At 41.5% G+C, this 17,291-nt stretch overlaps 1 protein-coding gene across 1 annotated transcript in view; it reads right to left on the bottom strand.

Annotated features, from left to right (window-relative positions):
* Positions 1-17,291, bottom strand: part of PIDD1 (p53-induced death domain protein 1) — a 1,004,177-nt gene that overhangs the window by 654,262 nt on the left and 332,624 nt on the right. Inside the window, exon 8 of the mRNA XM_044059769.1 lies at positions 1,860-2,007. Coding sequence (XP_043915704.1) covers positions 1,860-2,007 — 148 coding nt within the window. The remainder of the gene's footprint in view (positions 1-1,859; positions 2,008-17,291) is intronic.

The following is a 17,291-nucleotide window of genomic DNA, read 5'->3' as shown; positions in this document are numbered from 1 at the left end:
TGGACTCAAATTTTAATATTAAGTCCTTCACATTACCTTCAAGATTGTCTTTTTGGTTATTAATGTCCTTATTTGCTGTATCAGTTTTACCATAATTTGAAAATACATACTGCTTAGCCAAAAGGTAATCAAAACCTTTACAATGTCCGGTATTGTTATTTTGAGCCACAGTACATTTGTTATTACTCACATGTCTCTTAGGTGTCTCTATTTGTTCCTTTTGGTTGCAACCATTTCGCTCGCTGTTTTGGCTATGTCTACTGCCATTTCGTCCACTTCCATTGATTGTACACCTCGAGGAAGTGTCTTTCGGTCGTGCCCCCATATCTATCCCTTTAATAGTTTTATCCTCAGTTGCTGATAGTTGCCCTTAAGCCAAAAAACTATTACAGGGGCTCGCAATTACATTGAATCCGGCATTCGCCTCACCAGCACGGCTAGTTCCTCTCGGTTTCCCAATTCTGGTCTCATTCAGAGTGACGTCACTCAAGGGCGACGAATGGCGCTTCCTTTTGGATTGAATGCTTTGGCTACAATCACCAGGTTGTGTAAAAAGCTCAATGAGCCTCGTAAGCTCTCCTTTGAGCATAGCCAATTCGGATTGGACTTGATGCAGTTCCTCTCATCAGATAGGGGAAATAATCGGCGTTATATCATTTAGTGAGTCCATAGCAAGAAATAGGCTCACAATAACAACTAAAAAGACAAATTTGAGCCCAGCAGCTTGAAGTCCACTTATAAAATTGTTGAAAACCACACTGCAACAGCTAGGATTAACCCGTCGATACTTTATTGTATAACACCACAAACAGATTGAGCGCTTTCAAAATCCTGTCCCAGTTTTTATGTAGGTAAAACTGAGAGAAGATTGAGGGACAGGATATATGAACACACATACCAAATCAATACTAAAAACACTAACAATGCCCTATTCAGGCATATTAGCACTTCCCAGGACTGTAAGGAATTTAGGTTTAGTATTTTAGAGAAGGTCAGGAAAAATCCGAGGGGTGGTGACTTTAGGAGTCACATAGAAGAGAGGGAGACTAAATGGCAAATTAAACTGCAAGCAAGTATCCCGCCAGGCTTAAATGAAATTATTTCTATAAAGCCTATTTTAAATAAGAAAGTGGTCCTTATGAAATGAATTCCTTACATAACATGTCATTTTAAAGGCAGTAAGAGAGATTGTAAACAATATATACATATTTTATTTTTTTAATAATGAAATTGTATATTTATAAATGTATTATTGAGCAATTTTAAGAATATATAATAGATTTTTTATGCCTGTAGCACTTTAAATTTGATTAATTAGTTCTTAATGAATGACATCATTTTTTAAAAAAGGTATTTAAGGGGGGATTTTTGAATGTATACAGATTCTGATGAAATCCCTATGTAAGGGAAGAAAGCGCTCAATCTGTTTGTGATTTTATACAATAAAGTATTGACGGGTGAATCCTAGCTGTTGCAGTGTGGTTTTCTACAATTTTATAATTATTAGTTAAAAAAAATCTTTGTCTGATCATTTGGCTATCTCCGCAGTATGAAATGTTACGATTACCATACCTTTCTGCAGTAATATTTCATCAAAGTTATAGAAATCTCATGGCAAACAATTTCTCTAAATCACACTCCATTAGAAAATATCCTGCAACTGTACAAATCTGAAATGTAGTATCACAGTAATTATTTCCGAAATGAATACATGCATGAACATCAATACAGCAACATTTATTTGGAGTAGAACATTTATATATTTTTTAAATTGCAGCAAAATGTAACAACTTGCAAAAGTATCCATCAATTCAACTCCTGTGAATACTGGAATATGAGGTAGTTAATTAAATACTAACCTGTGACCCCAGGTGGTAGAGGTAGCTGAATTTTGACAGGTTTAAGGAAATCCGTATTAGTGTTTTGTGACAGGCACACAAGTGGGCTAACTATGGAATCCTGATCCTCAGTGATCTCACACAGCTCTTGTGCAGAGATTGGCAACACCTGAAACATGTAATGGGCAAAATTAAATGTTCTGCTTAAGTTCAACAACCTACAAACTAAAGCCACAGCCTACTGTCTTGCTTTAAAGCCAATGAGAATCTGTCACAAAAGGATGCAGTAAATGAAATAACAGAAAAAAAATTGATTAAATCAAATCTGAGAGGGAGAAAATGGAATTCTCTACATAATGCATATAATTTTCTATTTCAACTGTGACTTGTTCTAATTACAAAATGGCAAGGAACCAACTTGATGAGCACAAATGGACAGGAATTCAACCCTAAGACAATATTAAATCTTAGCTTTTTGCAGTGGGCATGCACATGTCTTCTATTCTCAGATGTCTCAATATTTACAAAGATGCAAAGAATTGTTTTCCTTTATGTGAAATGGGTAGAGGACTGTATCCCTTTTCACCCCCACTCCCTTCAATTTTATCTTCTCTTTCTGAAATTACTGATATTGGACTTAGTTACTTCATTATCAAAGTCCAACTTGCAGCCATTCCAGCTTTTCAGTCAAAGTTAGACTCGTAAACTCCAACTTCGTTGGGCATCTCTCTTCTCACATCCCATCACAGGACCCAGTGCAGCCATTGTATAAGCCTAGCCAAGGATTTCACCCATGTTACCACAAAGTCAGTACCTGTTTTCCCTGTCCAGCAGGGACACAAGTGGGATCCCAGGGGTATATTTTCTGTTTCCCATCCAGTCGTAGTCCAGGTTCCTCTTAAAGAGGGCTAGTGAGATACTCTGCTTGCCAAGGACAGGGAGTCTATTCCACAGATGGAGGAGTCACTGGGACACAAATCTATCCCGACAACAAGTTCTGTTAATGTCACAGACCAGGTGGAGAGGCCTTGCTTGAGGGCTGCGTGAGTGGAGTTTGACTTATGGATATGCAACAACACCATCAAGGCTGATTCTGAGATAGCCTTGTATGCCAGACACAGGTCACTTCTGAGCAGTCTGTACGAGACTGTGTAGAGGGACAGGGCTTTTAGACTATCTGTATAGGATATGTGTTTGTGACCCTGGATTTTCCTGGTCAGGAACCTCTGTAGTCTCTACAACTGCTGCATGTGCTTGGCAAGGTACATGCCGAAGGGGGCACTGTACTCGATAATGGGTCTGATAAGGGAGGAGTACAGGGATATTATGACCTTCTTGTTCCTGGATGAAATACCCTTACTTATGAGGTGGGCCATGTAGAAAGCCTTCCGTACAACGGAGGCAACATGGTGGTCAAAACTCAGGTTGCTATCAACCTGGGCGCCCAAGTCCCTCACGACTGATTGCGTGCTTAGTACGTTGTTATTAATGTGATAATTAGTGGGGATGACATTTTCCCCAAAGGGGATAATGATGCATTTCTTGGCATTCAATTTGAGGCCATGCTTCTGGCACCAGTCATTAGTTTGGGTAAGGCCTTCTTGGAGGATATTCACATAACTAGGGGAATTTATGACAGTGCCCAGCTTGCAGTCATCTGCAAACTTGGTCAGCCACAGACCACTGGTTTTGGCTCGCACTTCAGAAAAGTATATTCCAAACAGCAGAGGCCCCAAGACCAATCCTTGGGGCATGCCGCTTGTTGCAGGTCTACTACTAGAGGTGGCTTCCCCTATTTTGACTGACTGGGATCTATCAGTGAGCCAGTTAGCTACCCATCTGGTAACATATGGGTTGATGCCTAGTTGGGAGAGTTTATCTATTATGCCTAAGTGCGGAATAGTGTCGAAGGGTTTGGCTAGGTCAAGGTAGGTGGTATGCACTGCCTTCCCCTCATCCATTGCTTTGGTGACCGTTTCGAAGAAGGCGACCAGGTTTAACAGGCATGATCTCCCTTTGACAAAACCAACCTGTGTGGGATCAAGGGTTTGGAGGTTGGCAATGTCCTTGTTTATAAAGTCCATGATAATGCATTCCATGGCCTTGCACATCAGACTAGTTATGCTGATGGGCCTATAACTGCCTGGATCGGTTGACGCTCGACCTTTGTGTAGAGGGATGACAGTGTCTGTCCTCCATTCTGCTGGGACGAAGCTGGTGCACAGGCTTTGGTTGAATAGGGTGCCTAGTGGTGCTGAGAGCTCTTGCACTTTCATCCGGTAATCCAGACATCTTCAGAAACATGAATAAACCCTATACAAGAACTGTTCACTGGATGATTTACAATAGGTGGTTCTGTTTTAAATTAGCAACTGATGACGTGAGTAGTAGGTTTTTTTTTGACTGGTTACAATCGTGGGTGTGGTTTTGTTTTTTTTGATTGGATGCACTTGTGGATGTGTTTGCTTCATTCATAAATTTTAAACATTTCTTGCATAAGGTTATTCATGGTTTATTCGTGGTTATGAAGATGTCCAAATTACTGGACGAAAGGTGTTTAACCCGAATACCTTTCCGTGGTTTTACTTGTACTTTTGGATGATTATTAAAGGAATCCTTGCGCAATGATCCGGCTAGTTCATATTGGCTGTTTTTCGCTATATTGTTTGTTTTTTCCCCAATATCGGGCAACTACGAGGAGATTTTATACTTTTGTAGTGTGGTTTAGTAAAATCTTTTACCTGATTTGGTCTTATTTTTGGCCTGATTTTAAGCTGTCAGTAAATCAGGAGATTGGATTCATTCTGATTTTCTTTCCATTGACTCCAGGCTTTGTTTCTTTGTTACTAGTAGCCTTGTTTTGTTAACCAAGAAGCTGGATTAAATTTAACTCTTTTACTTATTTTATTAACTTTTTATTTTAAAGAGGGGCATGGTCATTGAGTATATCTAGGAAGGTGCTACTGAAGAAGGATACAGCTTCATCTAGTGAAAGGTGCTTTAGCAGCTGCCAAAGGTACTGGTAAAGTTATCTTTATCGAAGTTAGTTGTGTTACACGTCTGACTGATGCAGTGTGTTTTTGGGATGGATGGATAATTCCTTACAATAAAGGTAGGTAGGTTGTCACTTACGACTGTCTGGAGGGGAACTGGTGAATGTACATGTACATTTTTTCTGGAAAATTTGTGCCACCTCAGACCAGAGTGCTTTGTCTGTTAGTGTTTGTGTTGCATCATGTTGGGGGTATCTGTACATTCAGTAAATCCAGAGAGGTTACAAGATATATTTACTGTTAGCCAATCAATATTAAAATCTCCCATTATGATAGTTTCTTGACAGGTGGATGAAGAAACCCACAAGAGAAGTTCCTCAGTTGTGTCAATATTATTTCCAGGGGGTTAGATATACTCTTGTAACAGTTCTGCTTTTATGGCTCTTTATTTTCGAAGTAGCAATCAGAATTTCAGCCTTTCCTATAGTTGTGAAGTAGGTGGATAAAGTGAGACACTGTTTATACAGGATGGCAACCCCATCAATTTTTTTCCTATCTAGTCTAAAGATGTTACAGACTGGAGAACAACTTCAACATGAATTTCCTGCTTTAGCCATGTTTCAGTGCAGTTAAAACAAAGCCATTGTGAGATGACCAGTTTAGAACAGCTAGTTTGTGCATTAAATAGCACTATCAAATTTTGACACAATGTAACCCATGCTAGTGCCAAACCCCAGAGACAACCCAAGGCGATCTCTTTATAACTCAGTCCACAACCTACAGTAACCCACCCAAATACAGGTTTGGACAACGTAGATATGCAATTTCCAAATGTCCCCATAGCTAGCTTGGGAGATATGGGTATCCTGAGACAATGTAGCAACTGTGTCATGTTCACAAAAAAGTTATGTACTCACCATAATATTCCATCTGAGTAGCTATACTTCATTTGTCTTCAACTTGTGGGTTACGGATCCATATTGGATTCGAGCCGGCAACTTTACTAGCATCAGCTGTGAGCTCCAAACTCCTCTCCTTACCCATAATACACCTCCACTGCCTTCCATCCCCAGATCGAGTTTGCTGAACCTTATACTGAGAACCCGACCTGAAAAAATTTACTTGTGACCTATACTGCAGCCCATAGGCTAGGTCTGGGGGAAGGAGGGAGGGATGGTTGAAGACAAATGAAGTACAACTACTCAGATGGAGCGTTATGGTGAGTACATAACTTCTTTATCTAAAGTAGTTTACTTTATTTGGTCTTCAACCTGTGGGACAGAGTCCCCAGCTACTAAACTCCTGGGAGGCCCTCATGGAAGGATATTCCGGAGCACCGCAGAACCAAAGGATGCTCTCCTTCTTGAAGTCAAATCCAATTTGTAATGAGAAATAAACGTATGAGATGAGGACCAAGTAGCTGCAGAACAATTATCATCTAAAGACACTCTAGACCAAAAGGCCACAGACGTAGCCATTGACCTAGTGGAATGAGCTTTCACCTGACCTGGAGAAAACATGCCTCTGTCCTTATAGACCTGCAGGATGCATGAAGAAATTCATCTAGCTATAGTGACCTTGGAGATAGGTTTCCCCAAAAAAGGGTTTATAGAAGGATACAAACAATTGATCAGATTTACGGAAGTTTTTGTCCTGTGCAGGTAGAATCGTAACTGTTTATGAACATCTAACATGTGGAGTTTGTATTCCATCTTGTCAGTAAAATTAGGAAAAAACACAGGCAAACTGATGGTCTGATTGATATTGACTGGTGATGCCACCTTAGGAAGAAAGGATGGATTGGTTTGAAGGGAAACCCTATCTTTTTGATGGACAAAGCCTGTAATTCTGAAACCCTTTTTGCAGAGGTAATAGCCACCAGAAAGGCTGTTTTCCAAGATAAAAATTTCAGATCTGCAGTTGCGACAGACTCGAAAGGCGGAGCGACCAAAGCTTGAAAAACCATAGTAAGGTCCCATGGGGGAACAGGATCTTTGACCAGGGGCATAACAAAAAGGTGCCTTTGATAAAGGTTTTACACAGTCTGGAAGAGGCTAAAAAGGCAGAATTCTCGCCCACATGAAAATGAGAGATGGGAGCCAACTGAACTTTGACAGTAGAAGAACTAGCTCAGTGCTGAAAAATATCAGCTAGAAAATCAAGAATGGCAGAAATAGGAGCCGTGAAAGGGTTTAAACTCCATTGAGAAGCCCAAAGGGAGAAACATTTCCACTTGTTGCGATAAACCTTCCTGGTCGAAGACTTATGAGCAGCCACCAAAATAGACCTAACTGAAGAGGATAGTCCAGGAGTCCTAGCAATCACGGGAACTGAAGCAGCCAAGTTGTGAGCTTCAGGCTGTCCAGATTCGGATGAGGCACTCCCAAAGGGTGTGAAATTAAATCCTGAATGGGATCTAGGATCCAAGGCGGAGCCAGAAGGTGAGACCAAAGGAAGGGAAACCATACCTGGTGAGGCCAGAACCAGACAATGAGGATCACTTTGCTCCCCAGTCGACGAGCTTTCTGTAGAAACCTCGGAATGAGAGCATACAGAACACCGGGGAGGCCAAGCATGAACTAGAGGGTCTCTGAGGGACTCCCCCGGCAGGGTGTTCAGAACGAAAAACTTGCTGCACTTCGCATTGGAAAGAGATGTGAAGAGACTGCAGCAAGGTTGACCCCACTCGCTGAAGATCTGTTCCGCTACTGATAAAGTCAGAGACCACTTGTAAGGCATCAGAATGGTCTGACTTAGCCTAGCTAGGATGTTGGACCATCCCGGAATGTGTGTTGCGATGAGAAAGCGACCAATGGAGCTTGCCCATTCCCACACTCTCATGGCCTCTTCACAAAGGGGATAAGATCTGGTCCCTCTCTGTTTGTTGATAGACCAGACTACTGACATTTTGTCTGACTGAATAGCAATCGTCCCCAGAGGAAGAAAGGCATGAAGGGCCTGCAATGCTAAAAGAACCGCCCTCATCTCTAGGACATTTATGTGCAAGCTGGTCTCCATGGGGGACCACAGGCCTTGGACTGTCCTGCCCGAACAATGCCCCCCCACCCGAGTTGGGAGGCATCCATGGTCACTTTGATTTGGGCCGGGGCTGGAACAAAAGGTTGCCCCTCCAAAATGTCCGGAGAACACATCTACCATAGTAGGGATGACTGACAGACTCGAATGAGTTGAAGTAGATATGTCAATGGCAGTTCCAACAGGGACCATTGTACAGCTACAGTCCACTGTAGAATTCTCATGTGTAACTGAGCACACGGGAGAAGAGATAAGGTTGCCGCCATCGAGCCTAAGGCCCTCAACACCGATTCCGCCATTGGGAGATGAGAATGGTAGATCAGGGAGACATGCATCCTCAGGTTTTGAACTCTCTCCGAGGTCAGGAATATTTTGCACTGAAGAGTATCTATCCTGGCACCAACGTAGTCTATCACCTGTACAGGATCTAGCAGAGATTTGGATGCGTTGATTGTGATCCCCAAACGCAGAGCAAGAGTCAAGAAATAATCCCTGGTTTGGGAGAGTAGACGCCTGGTGGGAGCAATGAGGAGCCAATCGTTCAGGTAAGGATAGACCTGAATCCCCTGAAGCCTCAGGTGAGCCGCTACCACTGCCATCACTTTGGTAAACACCCTGGGGACTGTGGTGAGACCAAAGGGTAGGGCTCAAAATTGGTAATGATTTGATCCTAGCCAGAAACGGAGGAACCTCCTGGAGCTTCTGTGCATTTTTATGTGATAGCAAGCATCCTGGAGATCTAACAAGCACATCCAGTCACTCTCCTGCAGGTACGGCATGATGGACTGTAATATGACCATCCGGAACTTCTCTTTGGCAGCTGACAGGTTTAGGGTAGAGAGGTCTAGAATGGGCCTTAAGTCCCCCATTTTCTTTGGCACCAAAAAGAACCTAGAGTAGAAGCCCGATCTGGACTGATCTGGAAGGACGGTTTTGATGGTTCGTTTTCCTAGCAGCTTGGAAATTTCCTGTGCTGCTGCCTCCCTTTGCATGGGTGGTACATCCAGGAGGTGTCTGGGAGATTTGGGGGAACCCACAAAGGGGATAGAGTAACCTCTGGATATGATTTGAAGCACCCAGCGGTCTGTTGTTATGGACTCCCATGCCGCTAGGTACAAGGACAATCGTCCCCCGACTTCCTCCACAGTAGAGCAGTCGAGCAACCCCTCAGGTTGGCCAAATAAGGCCAATAATATCTAATGGCCTCAATAATTTTTTCACTTAATATATTGTAGACAGTAACAAAATAAACCTTTCTACCATCATGCACTGTTCAAATGGATTTAGAGAACGAAATATTAAATACCTGTGTTAATTTTAAACAGAGAGGACATGATGAAAAGGTAATTGTAAATGCCCTATATAAATTAAATGATACTTATTCAATCAATAATAGGCCCTTTATTAGTAAGAGAAATTATAAGAGAATTTAAACCAGTGCATGATGGTAGAAAGGTTTATTTTGTTACTGACTACAATATATTAAGTGAAAAAATTATTGATGCCATCAGATATTATTGGCCTTATTTGATTAATATGGAGGGTGTAAAAAATCTTTATAGAACCCCTAGTATTTCATTTAAAAGAAGTAGGAAAGTTAAAGATATTTTGGTGCATAATAGATTTGTATTACCAGGTGAAGAATTAAGCATACATATTTCTGAGTGTGGCACCTTCCCTTGTGGAAGGTGTTCAGCCTGCCCCAATATTATTAAATGTTTTGAAAGAATTAATGGTGTTAGATTCTGTCTTATTTCTGTTTTCACATGTATGACAAAGTCAGTTATATATGCACTATCTTGCCCCTGTAATCTGTTCTATACAGGGGAAACTAAAAGAATATTTAAGCTACGGCTTCAGGAGCATATCAGGGACATTAAAAATAAAAATGCTACGAGTCTTATAGCTTCACATTTTTATACGTGTTACAACAGTGATTTTTTGTTAAGAGCTTGTATTCTGGAACAGATTTTAGAGAATGATGAGGGGTTAATAAAAAAGAAATTGCTATACAAAGAAACGTTATATATTTTAAAATTTAATACACTTTCTCTGGGGGGTCTGAATAATGAATGAAACTGGAGGGTGTTTGATTGTATTTGACTGAATGTGTGTGTGTGTGTGTGTGTGTGTGTGTGTGTGTGTGTGTATGTGTGTGTGTGTGTGTGTGTGTGTGTGTGTATATATATATATATATATATATATATATATATATATATATATATATATATATATATATAGAGATAGATAGATATATATATATGGATGCTGTGTGGTGAATATTTTGTAACTCCAGGAAGGCTGGTTTGAGCCAAGGTGCTAGAGTGTTATTAAACCATTAAACCGTTTGATACAAGATTTGTGGCAATTTCTTTCTGGCTTAGTAGTTTGGTGTGTCATCAACTGTTTCGTGGTTTGAAATACCATAAATATTCTACTCAATACCCAGGATTGTATTTAGTAATGACTGCCCATGCTCAGGTGGGTTGTGGGAGCTATCTCTGTATGACCTTACGGTGCCTCACCCACTTGTCTAGGTTCCTTTTGAACAGTGTCACAGAGGTGCTCTGCTTCACATGAATTGGCAGCATATTCCAAAGACGCGGCAGTTGCTGGAAGACAAATCTGTCCCTCCAGCACATCCTATTCAACTCGCAGGCCATATTTCAGTCTCTGGAATGTGTAGCTCTAGTCCCATATGATTTACGGATGTGCAACAAATTCATTAGGTTTGAGTCCGGGATTGCTCTGTAAGCCAGGTGTAAGTCTCCCCTAAGTCGTCTAAACGATACTGAGTATAGTGACAGGAACTTTAGTCGGTCTGTGAAAGGCATGTGCTGGAGTCCCTTGATCTTCTTTGTTACAAACCTCTGAGGTCTCTCCAATTGCTGCAGGTGCTTTGTACTGTACATGCCAAAAGGGGCATTATACTCAATTATGGGCCTGATTAGTGACAAGTATAGAGGGGTTATAACCTCTTTTGCTCTAGAGGTGATGCCTTTGCTAATCAAATGTGCTATGTAGAAGGCCTTCCTAATTAGAGTAGATACATGGTGGTCAAAGTTAAGGTTGCAGTCTCCTTGTAATTCCAGATCCCTTACCACTTTGCAGGTACATAGGGTATTGTTGTCAATTTGATAGTGTGAAGGGACATTGTTTTTATCGAAGGGAATGATGATGCGTTTCTTTGCATTTAGTTAGAGACCGTGACTAAGACACCAGTCACTGGTCTGTGTAAGATCCTCCTGAAGTATACCGACTTAATTTGGGGAATCTATAATTGCACCCAGTTTGCAGTCATCTGCAAACTTGGTCAACCACAGCCCCTTAATTTTGGCCTGAACGTTTGAGAAGTACATACCAAACAGTAGAGGGCCCAGCACTGACCTTTGTGGAACCCCGCTGATGACAGGTTTACTGGATGATGTGGAGTCACCCACTTTGATACTGTGTGACCAGTTTGTGAGCCAGCTGGCAATCCATCTGACAACAAAGGAGTTCACATTCTGTTTGTTAACTTTATCAGTAATGTCTGAATGTGGGATTGTGTCGAAAGTCTTTGCCAAGTCAAGGTATGCTGTGGGCACAGATTTGCCCTCTATAATGGCCCTGGTCACATTTTCAAAGAAATCCACCAGGTTTAACAGGCAGGATCTGCCCTTGACGAAGCCGAATTCGGTTGGATCTAGGGTCTGGAGGTCAGCTATGTCTTTATAAGGTCCACGATGATATGTTCCATGACCTTCCAGATGAGGCTGGTCAGACTTATGGGTCTATAATTCCCCAGGTCGGTTGCTAAGCCACCTTTGAGGAGGGGAATAACTGTTTCTGTTTCTCCATTCCACAGGAACAAAGCCTGTGGTTAGGCTATGACTGAATAGGGTAATTATGGTGATGCTAGTTCATGTTTTAATTTGTTTAGAAGACAGCCTGGGATTCTGTCTGGTCCCATAGAGGCAATGTTTTTTTGCCTTAGACAAGGCTTTAATGACCTGCTCTTTGGATATGTAGGGTGTGGTGGGAGTTGGGGTCAAGGTTTGTGATACGTTTGGAGGGGATAAGGGAGTGAAAATTTTTGCTAAATCTGTCCACCAGCAAGTTTGCTATCTCTGTGGGATCAGTGTGTGTGATACCGTTAGTCACTAGTTTGGCACATGCTTGGGTCCTACCTTTTAGGTTGCGTACATAGCTGTAAAAGGCCTCATGGTTATCCATGGCTGTGATTGCTAAGTTTTTCTCAAAGTTACCCTTAGAGGATTTGACATGTTGTCTTATTTGTCTGTTGAAGCTGGGGAGGTGGTTTTTCATTGTTGGAACATCGCCTTAGTTTTCCTAGACAGCAAGTTTTTGCGTTTGCTGTAAAGATTGTTGATGCTGGATCTCCACCAGCTTGTTTTTACTTTGAGCTCTGGCTTTGATTCTCTCTGTAGCAGCCGAGTCTATACACTTATACAAGTGATTGTACAGCACTTTAGGGTAAGCTTTGGTGTAGTTACCACTCCCAGTTGGGGGTGGCGCCAGGAATGCATTTACACCTTCTCCTAGGAGGGTATAGTTTGCCTTGTTGAAGTTTTTTAGTCTAACTTCACTCTTTGTGTGTTCTGGTGTTAGTGCCAGTTCAAAGGCAACTGATTTGCCGTCTGATTTAACTAATGATAGTCCGACAGCTGCGGTGGTGCATCTGTTTGACATGTTAGTGAGGACCAGATCTAGTATGTCTGTTCCTCTTGTTGGGGGTTGAACAATTTGTTCCAGGGCATTTGAGTTAAAGTCAAGGAACTTTTGTGCTAGTGAGTTAGGGCTAGAGTAGGTTTCCCAATTGATGGTGGGATAATTGAAATCCCCCATGACCAGATTGCCTGGCAATATTTGGATTGACTCCAGTTTGGTCAAGTAGGCCTTGTGTGCATCATGATCCATGGAGAAGGATCTATTACTAGCTATGACTTGAATGAGGGTCTTACCCACAGTGATATGAACTTGGAATAACTCCATGGCGTTGTCCTGTCTATTAATAGTTGGAAGGTGAATTATCTCTAATATCGATAGAAACACTGCCTCTTTTGGTTCTCACACATTTGTATTGTTGTCTAAAGGTGTGGAAGGCATTGTAGCCTTGCAAGGCTAGGGTACTCTCTGAGGCCTTGAACCAGGTTGCTGTGACTGCACAGACATCTACATCCTCCAGTGATAGGAGTGCTTCCAGGGTGTGCAGTTTTTGGTTTAAGCTCCTAGCGTTTAGCAGCATAACCCCTATTTTGTTATGACTGGCAATTTTCACGTCAGCAATTCTGTTTTTCAGACCTTGCCTAAAAAGGCACTATGGGAAGGCAAGAGCCTTTGCCAGCATCCAAAAGCCTAGCAGTGCCAAGTGCAAACCACCTCTGGCAAAGCAGCGAGTTTTGTCAACCATGTCATTCCAGGCTGACAGAAACTGGATCCCCTTGAAATGACACCAAAAACTATGCCAATTACTGAAATCAGTTATTTTTTGTTTTTACTGTGGCATCACTCTAGATGACAGTAATATTCTGCTCAAGGCTAGGGATATATTTGCTTGGGGGACACACTCGGAGAGCTCAGTCATGTCTCTTCATATAGTCCAGTGAAGTATATCTCAAGTCGTTCACTCCAATATGAGCTATGACAGAGTCATAATGGTAGTTGTTGCCAAGAGACATGAGTGCATCCTGGCACTGGACAAGAAGCTAACCATGACTTTCTCCTTATCTAACCTGGTGAGTGGGACATCCGTGTGTCTCACTATGGAGTCTCCAATAACAAGAAAATTTGGTTTATGAGTGTCACGCTTTAACAGCTTGGTAGGTGAGACACTGGTATTGCTGTGCGTCTTGGGTGCTGTGGTAACTGTGTAGCAGTCGTGGAGGTCTTTGTTGTTTCGGTAATTTTTTTGAGAGAACCTCCACATATGTTGATTTAAGTGCTGGATACGTACTATATGCATGAGTAGTGGTAGGTGAGTTGACAATCTCTACAGTGTCAATGTTTTGAGTGCAAGAGAACAGGGATTCAAGATTGTTGGTGTAGATACAGCTCTCACACTCTGTACTAGAGTGAGTTATTAGTAGAGGGTTGTCAGTGTATATGAGGCTGTTGCTACACTGCCTCAGGAGACCCAAGCCAACAAGGCTGTCAGGAGAAATAAGGGTAGTCCAACTGTCCATAATGCTAGGTTTGAAGAGTTATCACAAACTGGTTCTTTCAGGACTGATCTAGGAGGTGCTCTGTAGATGGTTGTTTCTGATGGGTGTTTTGGCTGATGGTTTAATAGGTCACATCTCACTAGCAATACTTCTTAGACTGGAAATGTACTAAAGCCCAGGACTACACTAATGTACTACAGCTGTATCCAAGGGAAAAATTGTGGAAATTATCTTTCTGGCTATGGCGCACAATTATGCATCAGTAAGTGGTGCTGCTTAAGGCACAAACAAGCAGAAACCTGCTCAAACTCGGGGCTCAAATACCAGAAGCTAAAAACTTAAAAAAAAATGTTCAAAACCTCAAAAGAACCAATGAGGGTGCGTACTCCAAGCCCTAGACCAATCACCCTTTCCAATCAGCACACTTGTCTCACAAGGGTGCAGAAGGGTCCCTTCTACTTAAAGATGGCTTGGAAAATCTGCTCAGAATACAACAGCTATTACAAACAGACCCAGATGCAGCTAACCTGTATCTGGACTATACTACAGCTGCTAACTACACTATTTTAGGCAGGGGACACTAAAAAAAATATTTACACAGCAGAAAAACTGCAGTGAGATACTAAAAAAAATCTTTGAAACAGTAGAAAAACAGCAATGGTTTAAACAGCAAACAAATCAGTTATTTAAAACACTGCTTGGTCGGAGAACAGAACAGACGCTTAGCAAACAGTGAAAAGTAGCAACAGTTACTTTGGATTGGATGGGTGGCCTAATGGTTAAGGTGTTTGCCTTACAAACACAAGGTGCAGGGTTTGAGTCTCACAAGGGATAATTGGCTAGGCTTAAAATTGCTCGCAAGGGCAGTTAGCTTAGTACTAATCTATGAACCTATGAACCCATGCAATCAGTAAAAATAGCAATAAAATATGATTTGACAGGCACAATACGGCAGATAAATGCAGTGCAAACAGTGCAGTTTAGTTTACAGTATTACAACACAGTGTTAAATAAGCAGAACGCAGATGAAGTGCAGTAAATAATATAATCAAGCAAAAAAAAAGGCAACTTATGCTTTTTGGGAAACTCAGAAGTCTCTCGTCATCTGGAACCTCAGCTCAGAGTTGTGGCTGGTAACCCACCTCAGTTCAATTCAATTCAAAAATTCCCTACAGAGTAGTCTGTCAGGAGTATTTAGTGAGCAAATGAGTGTACCCAAGGAAATTATTTTTTGAGCTAAAATACAGTATCTAATTGCCCAGACATAGTAAGGCCTTGTTAAGTTTAATTATGTTGCCTGCCATAAAAGCAATTACTAGAAAACAGAAATCAAGTCTAAACCAACCATACTTGAAGTAGTGAAAACTGCAATTGAGATAAAAGAACAGGAGGTGGGACTTTTTTTTAGAAAAGGGTAGGAGTAGATTACAAAAAAAATGGAAATTATGGGAACAATGCATGCAGAAAAATGTTATGGGAGAGAAATGAGGTTTAACAGAAGGCATGCAGTAAACAAATTATGCAATGCTAGACTGATTACATTATATACAAGATTATATGTGATGTATAATGCTTGTAAATGTGAACTTGTTAATGTTAATATGGTTTGATTACTTTCATACAAATGCAAATTTGCCTATGTCACGTGATAATTCAGTAAAGGTGTTTTAATAAAGGACGCATTACCCAAGTCCATGAACACTCAAATTGCAGTTTTGAGGGTGACAAATCCAAATGTATGGCAGAGGAGAGGGACAAGCATAGGCAAAGTCCAAAGGAAAGAGTTCCATCCAGCCTGACAGAAAAACACAGGAGTGGAGAGCCCTTCAAAGGCAGAAATGAGGGGGGAGGAGGGGGGTACAAAACCATGAGAACGGAAAGGAACACAGATGGAAAGTGGTAACCTGAAACATTTGGGGGGCTTCTCACCCAATCAAAAGGAAAAGTACACAGCAAAATAAGTAGGATGCAAGGGAGTGTGGAAGTGCTCCAGGAGAGTAAATTAAAGGGAAAATAAGGGGGAAGATCATGAGCCCACAGTATCCCAAAGGAGAAACTGGCAATAAAGCAAGACAGGGATGGCCACCCTTGGCAGAAAGGGATTACACACAGTGAATGAAAATGTGCAGAAAAGTGGAGGGGAGATGGATCATTTGGCAAATAAGAATAAATGGAAGGAGATGGACAAAAGGGAACCTACAGATGACTTTTACAGCAGGGTCTTTGAAGAATGGAATGAGATGAAAAGGCGATGGACAGGGAATCAATGCAGGGAACATCAACGACTGAAATTATGATCACAAGACAAGCTCCCATTACCTCACACTCTTAAGCCTCTCCCCAGTTGCTTTACCCCTTACTCACTCAAAATATTACACAATTAGACTTTTCTTAACAGTATAACATTAACCTTAAGCTCACCTTGGAGCTGCCTTCCTATTTAGCTGTCACACTGCATCGCACCTGTTATTCATAAAAGCAATTGTACAATTGTTAATTACATCTTTCTTCCCTCAACAAATGAAATACAGTTGGCCTATGAAACATCCATCTCCCAGCTCCATGACATAGAAAAATAAAGCCCAGAAAAATGACCCAAGTCTGACAAGTGGCTTTGGCACTGGAATATCTGGGCAGGGAAGGGTAGGAATGTACATCACATGCTGGCACAACTACCTGGGGGGGGGGGGGCTGGTGGCTCTTTCACATCCAAGTGGAGCCTTAAAGGTAAAATAATCATAGGCAGAAATGTGGACGTGGCCTACCTAGCCAGTGATGGTAGCCCTCATTTGCACACATGCACTGTATGTCCTTGTGGTGTTACAGGTGTTCACATCAGCCACCACCACCATACAGGGTCAGGGCCTAAACAGAAATCTCTCTAATATCTACATGGATAGTGATAGTTTCTCACACTACAGGAAACAAAACAGAAAGATCACTGAGGGCTGATGATAGGAAGGCAGTGGGGGATTAAAAGAAATATAAAAAAAAAACATATACCGCTACCTGGTAAAAATGTAAATATCATACAAAAATCTACTTGTCATATAGTCTCCCATACTTACCCCATTAAATCGAAACTGGGACTGATAAATATTGCACCAGATACGTGAGCTTTACAACAAACTCTGAAATGACAAGACAGACTTCACTGAATACACTATATGACATCTACTTTCCAGGTGATTCATCCTAAAAATGATTAATCCATTCATCAGTAAAATTTTATTATATGGTGACAGGCAACCGAAAGCACA

Source organism: Protopterus annectens, chromosome 17.part0 (assembly GCF_019279795.1).
Source record: "Protopterus annectens isolate FY-2018-M chromosome 17.part0, PAN1.0, whole genome shotgun sequence".
Lineage (NCBI taxonomy): Eukaryota > Metazoa > Chordata > Ceratodontiformes > Protopteridae > Protopterus > Protopterus annectens.
The sequence above is the reverse complement of the archived record's forward strand: the minus strand, read 5'-3'. Positions and strand labels throughout refer to the sequence as shown.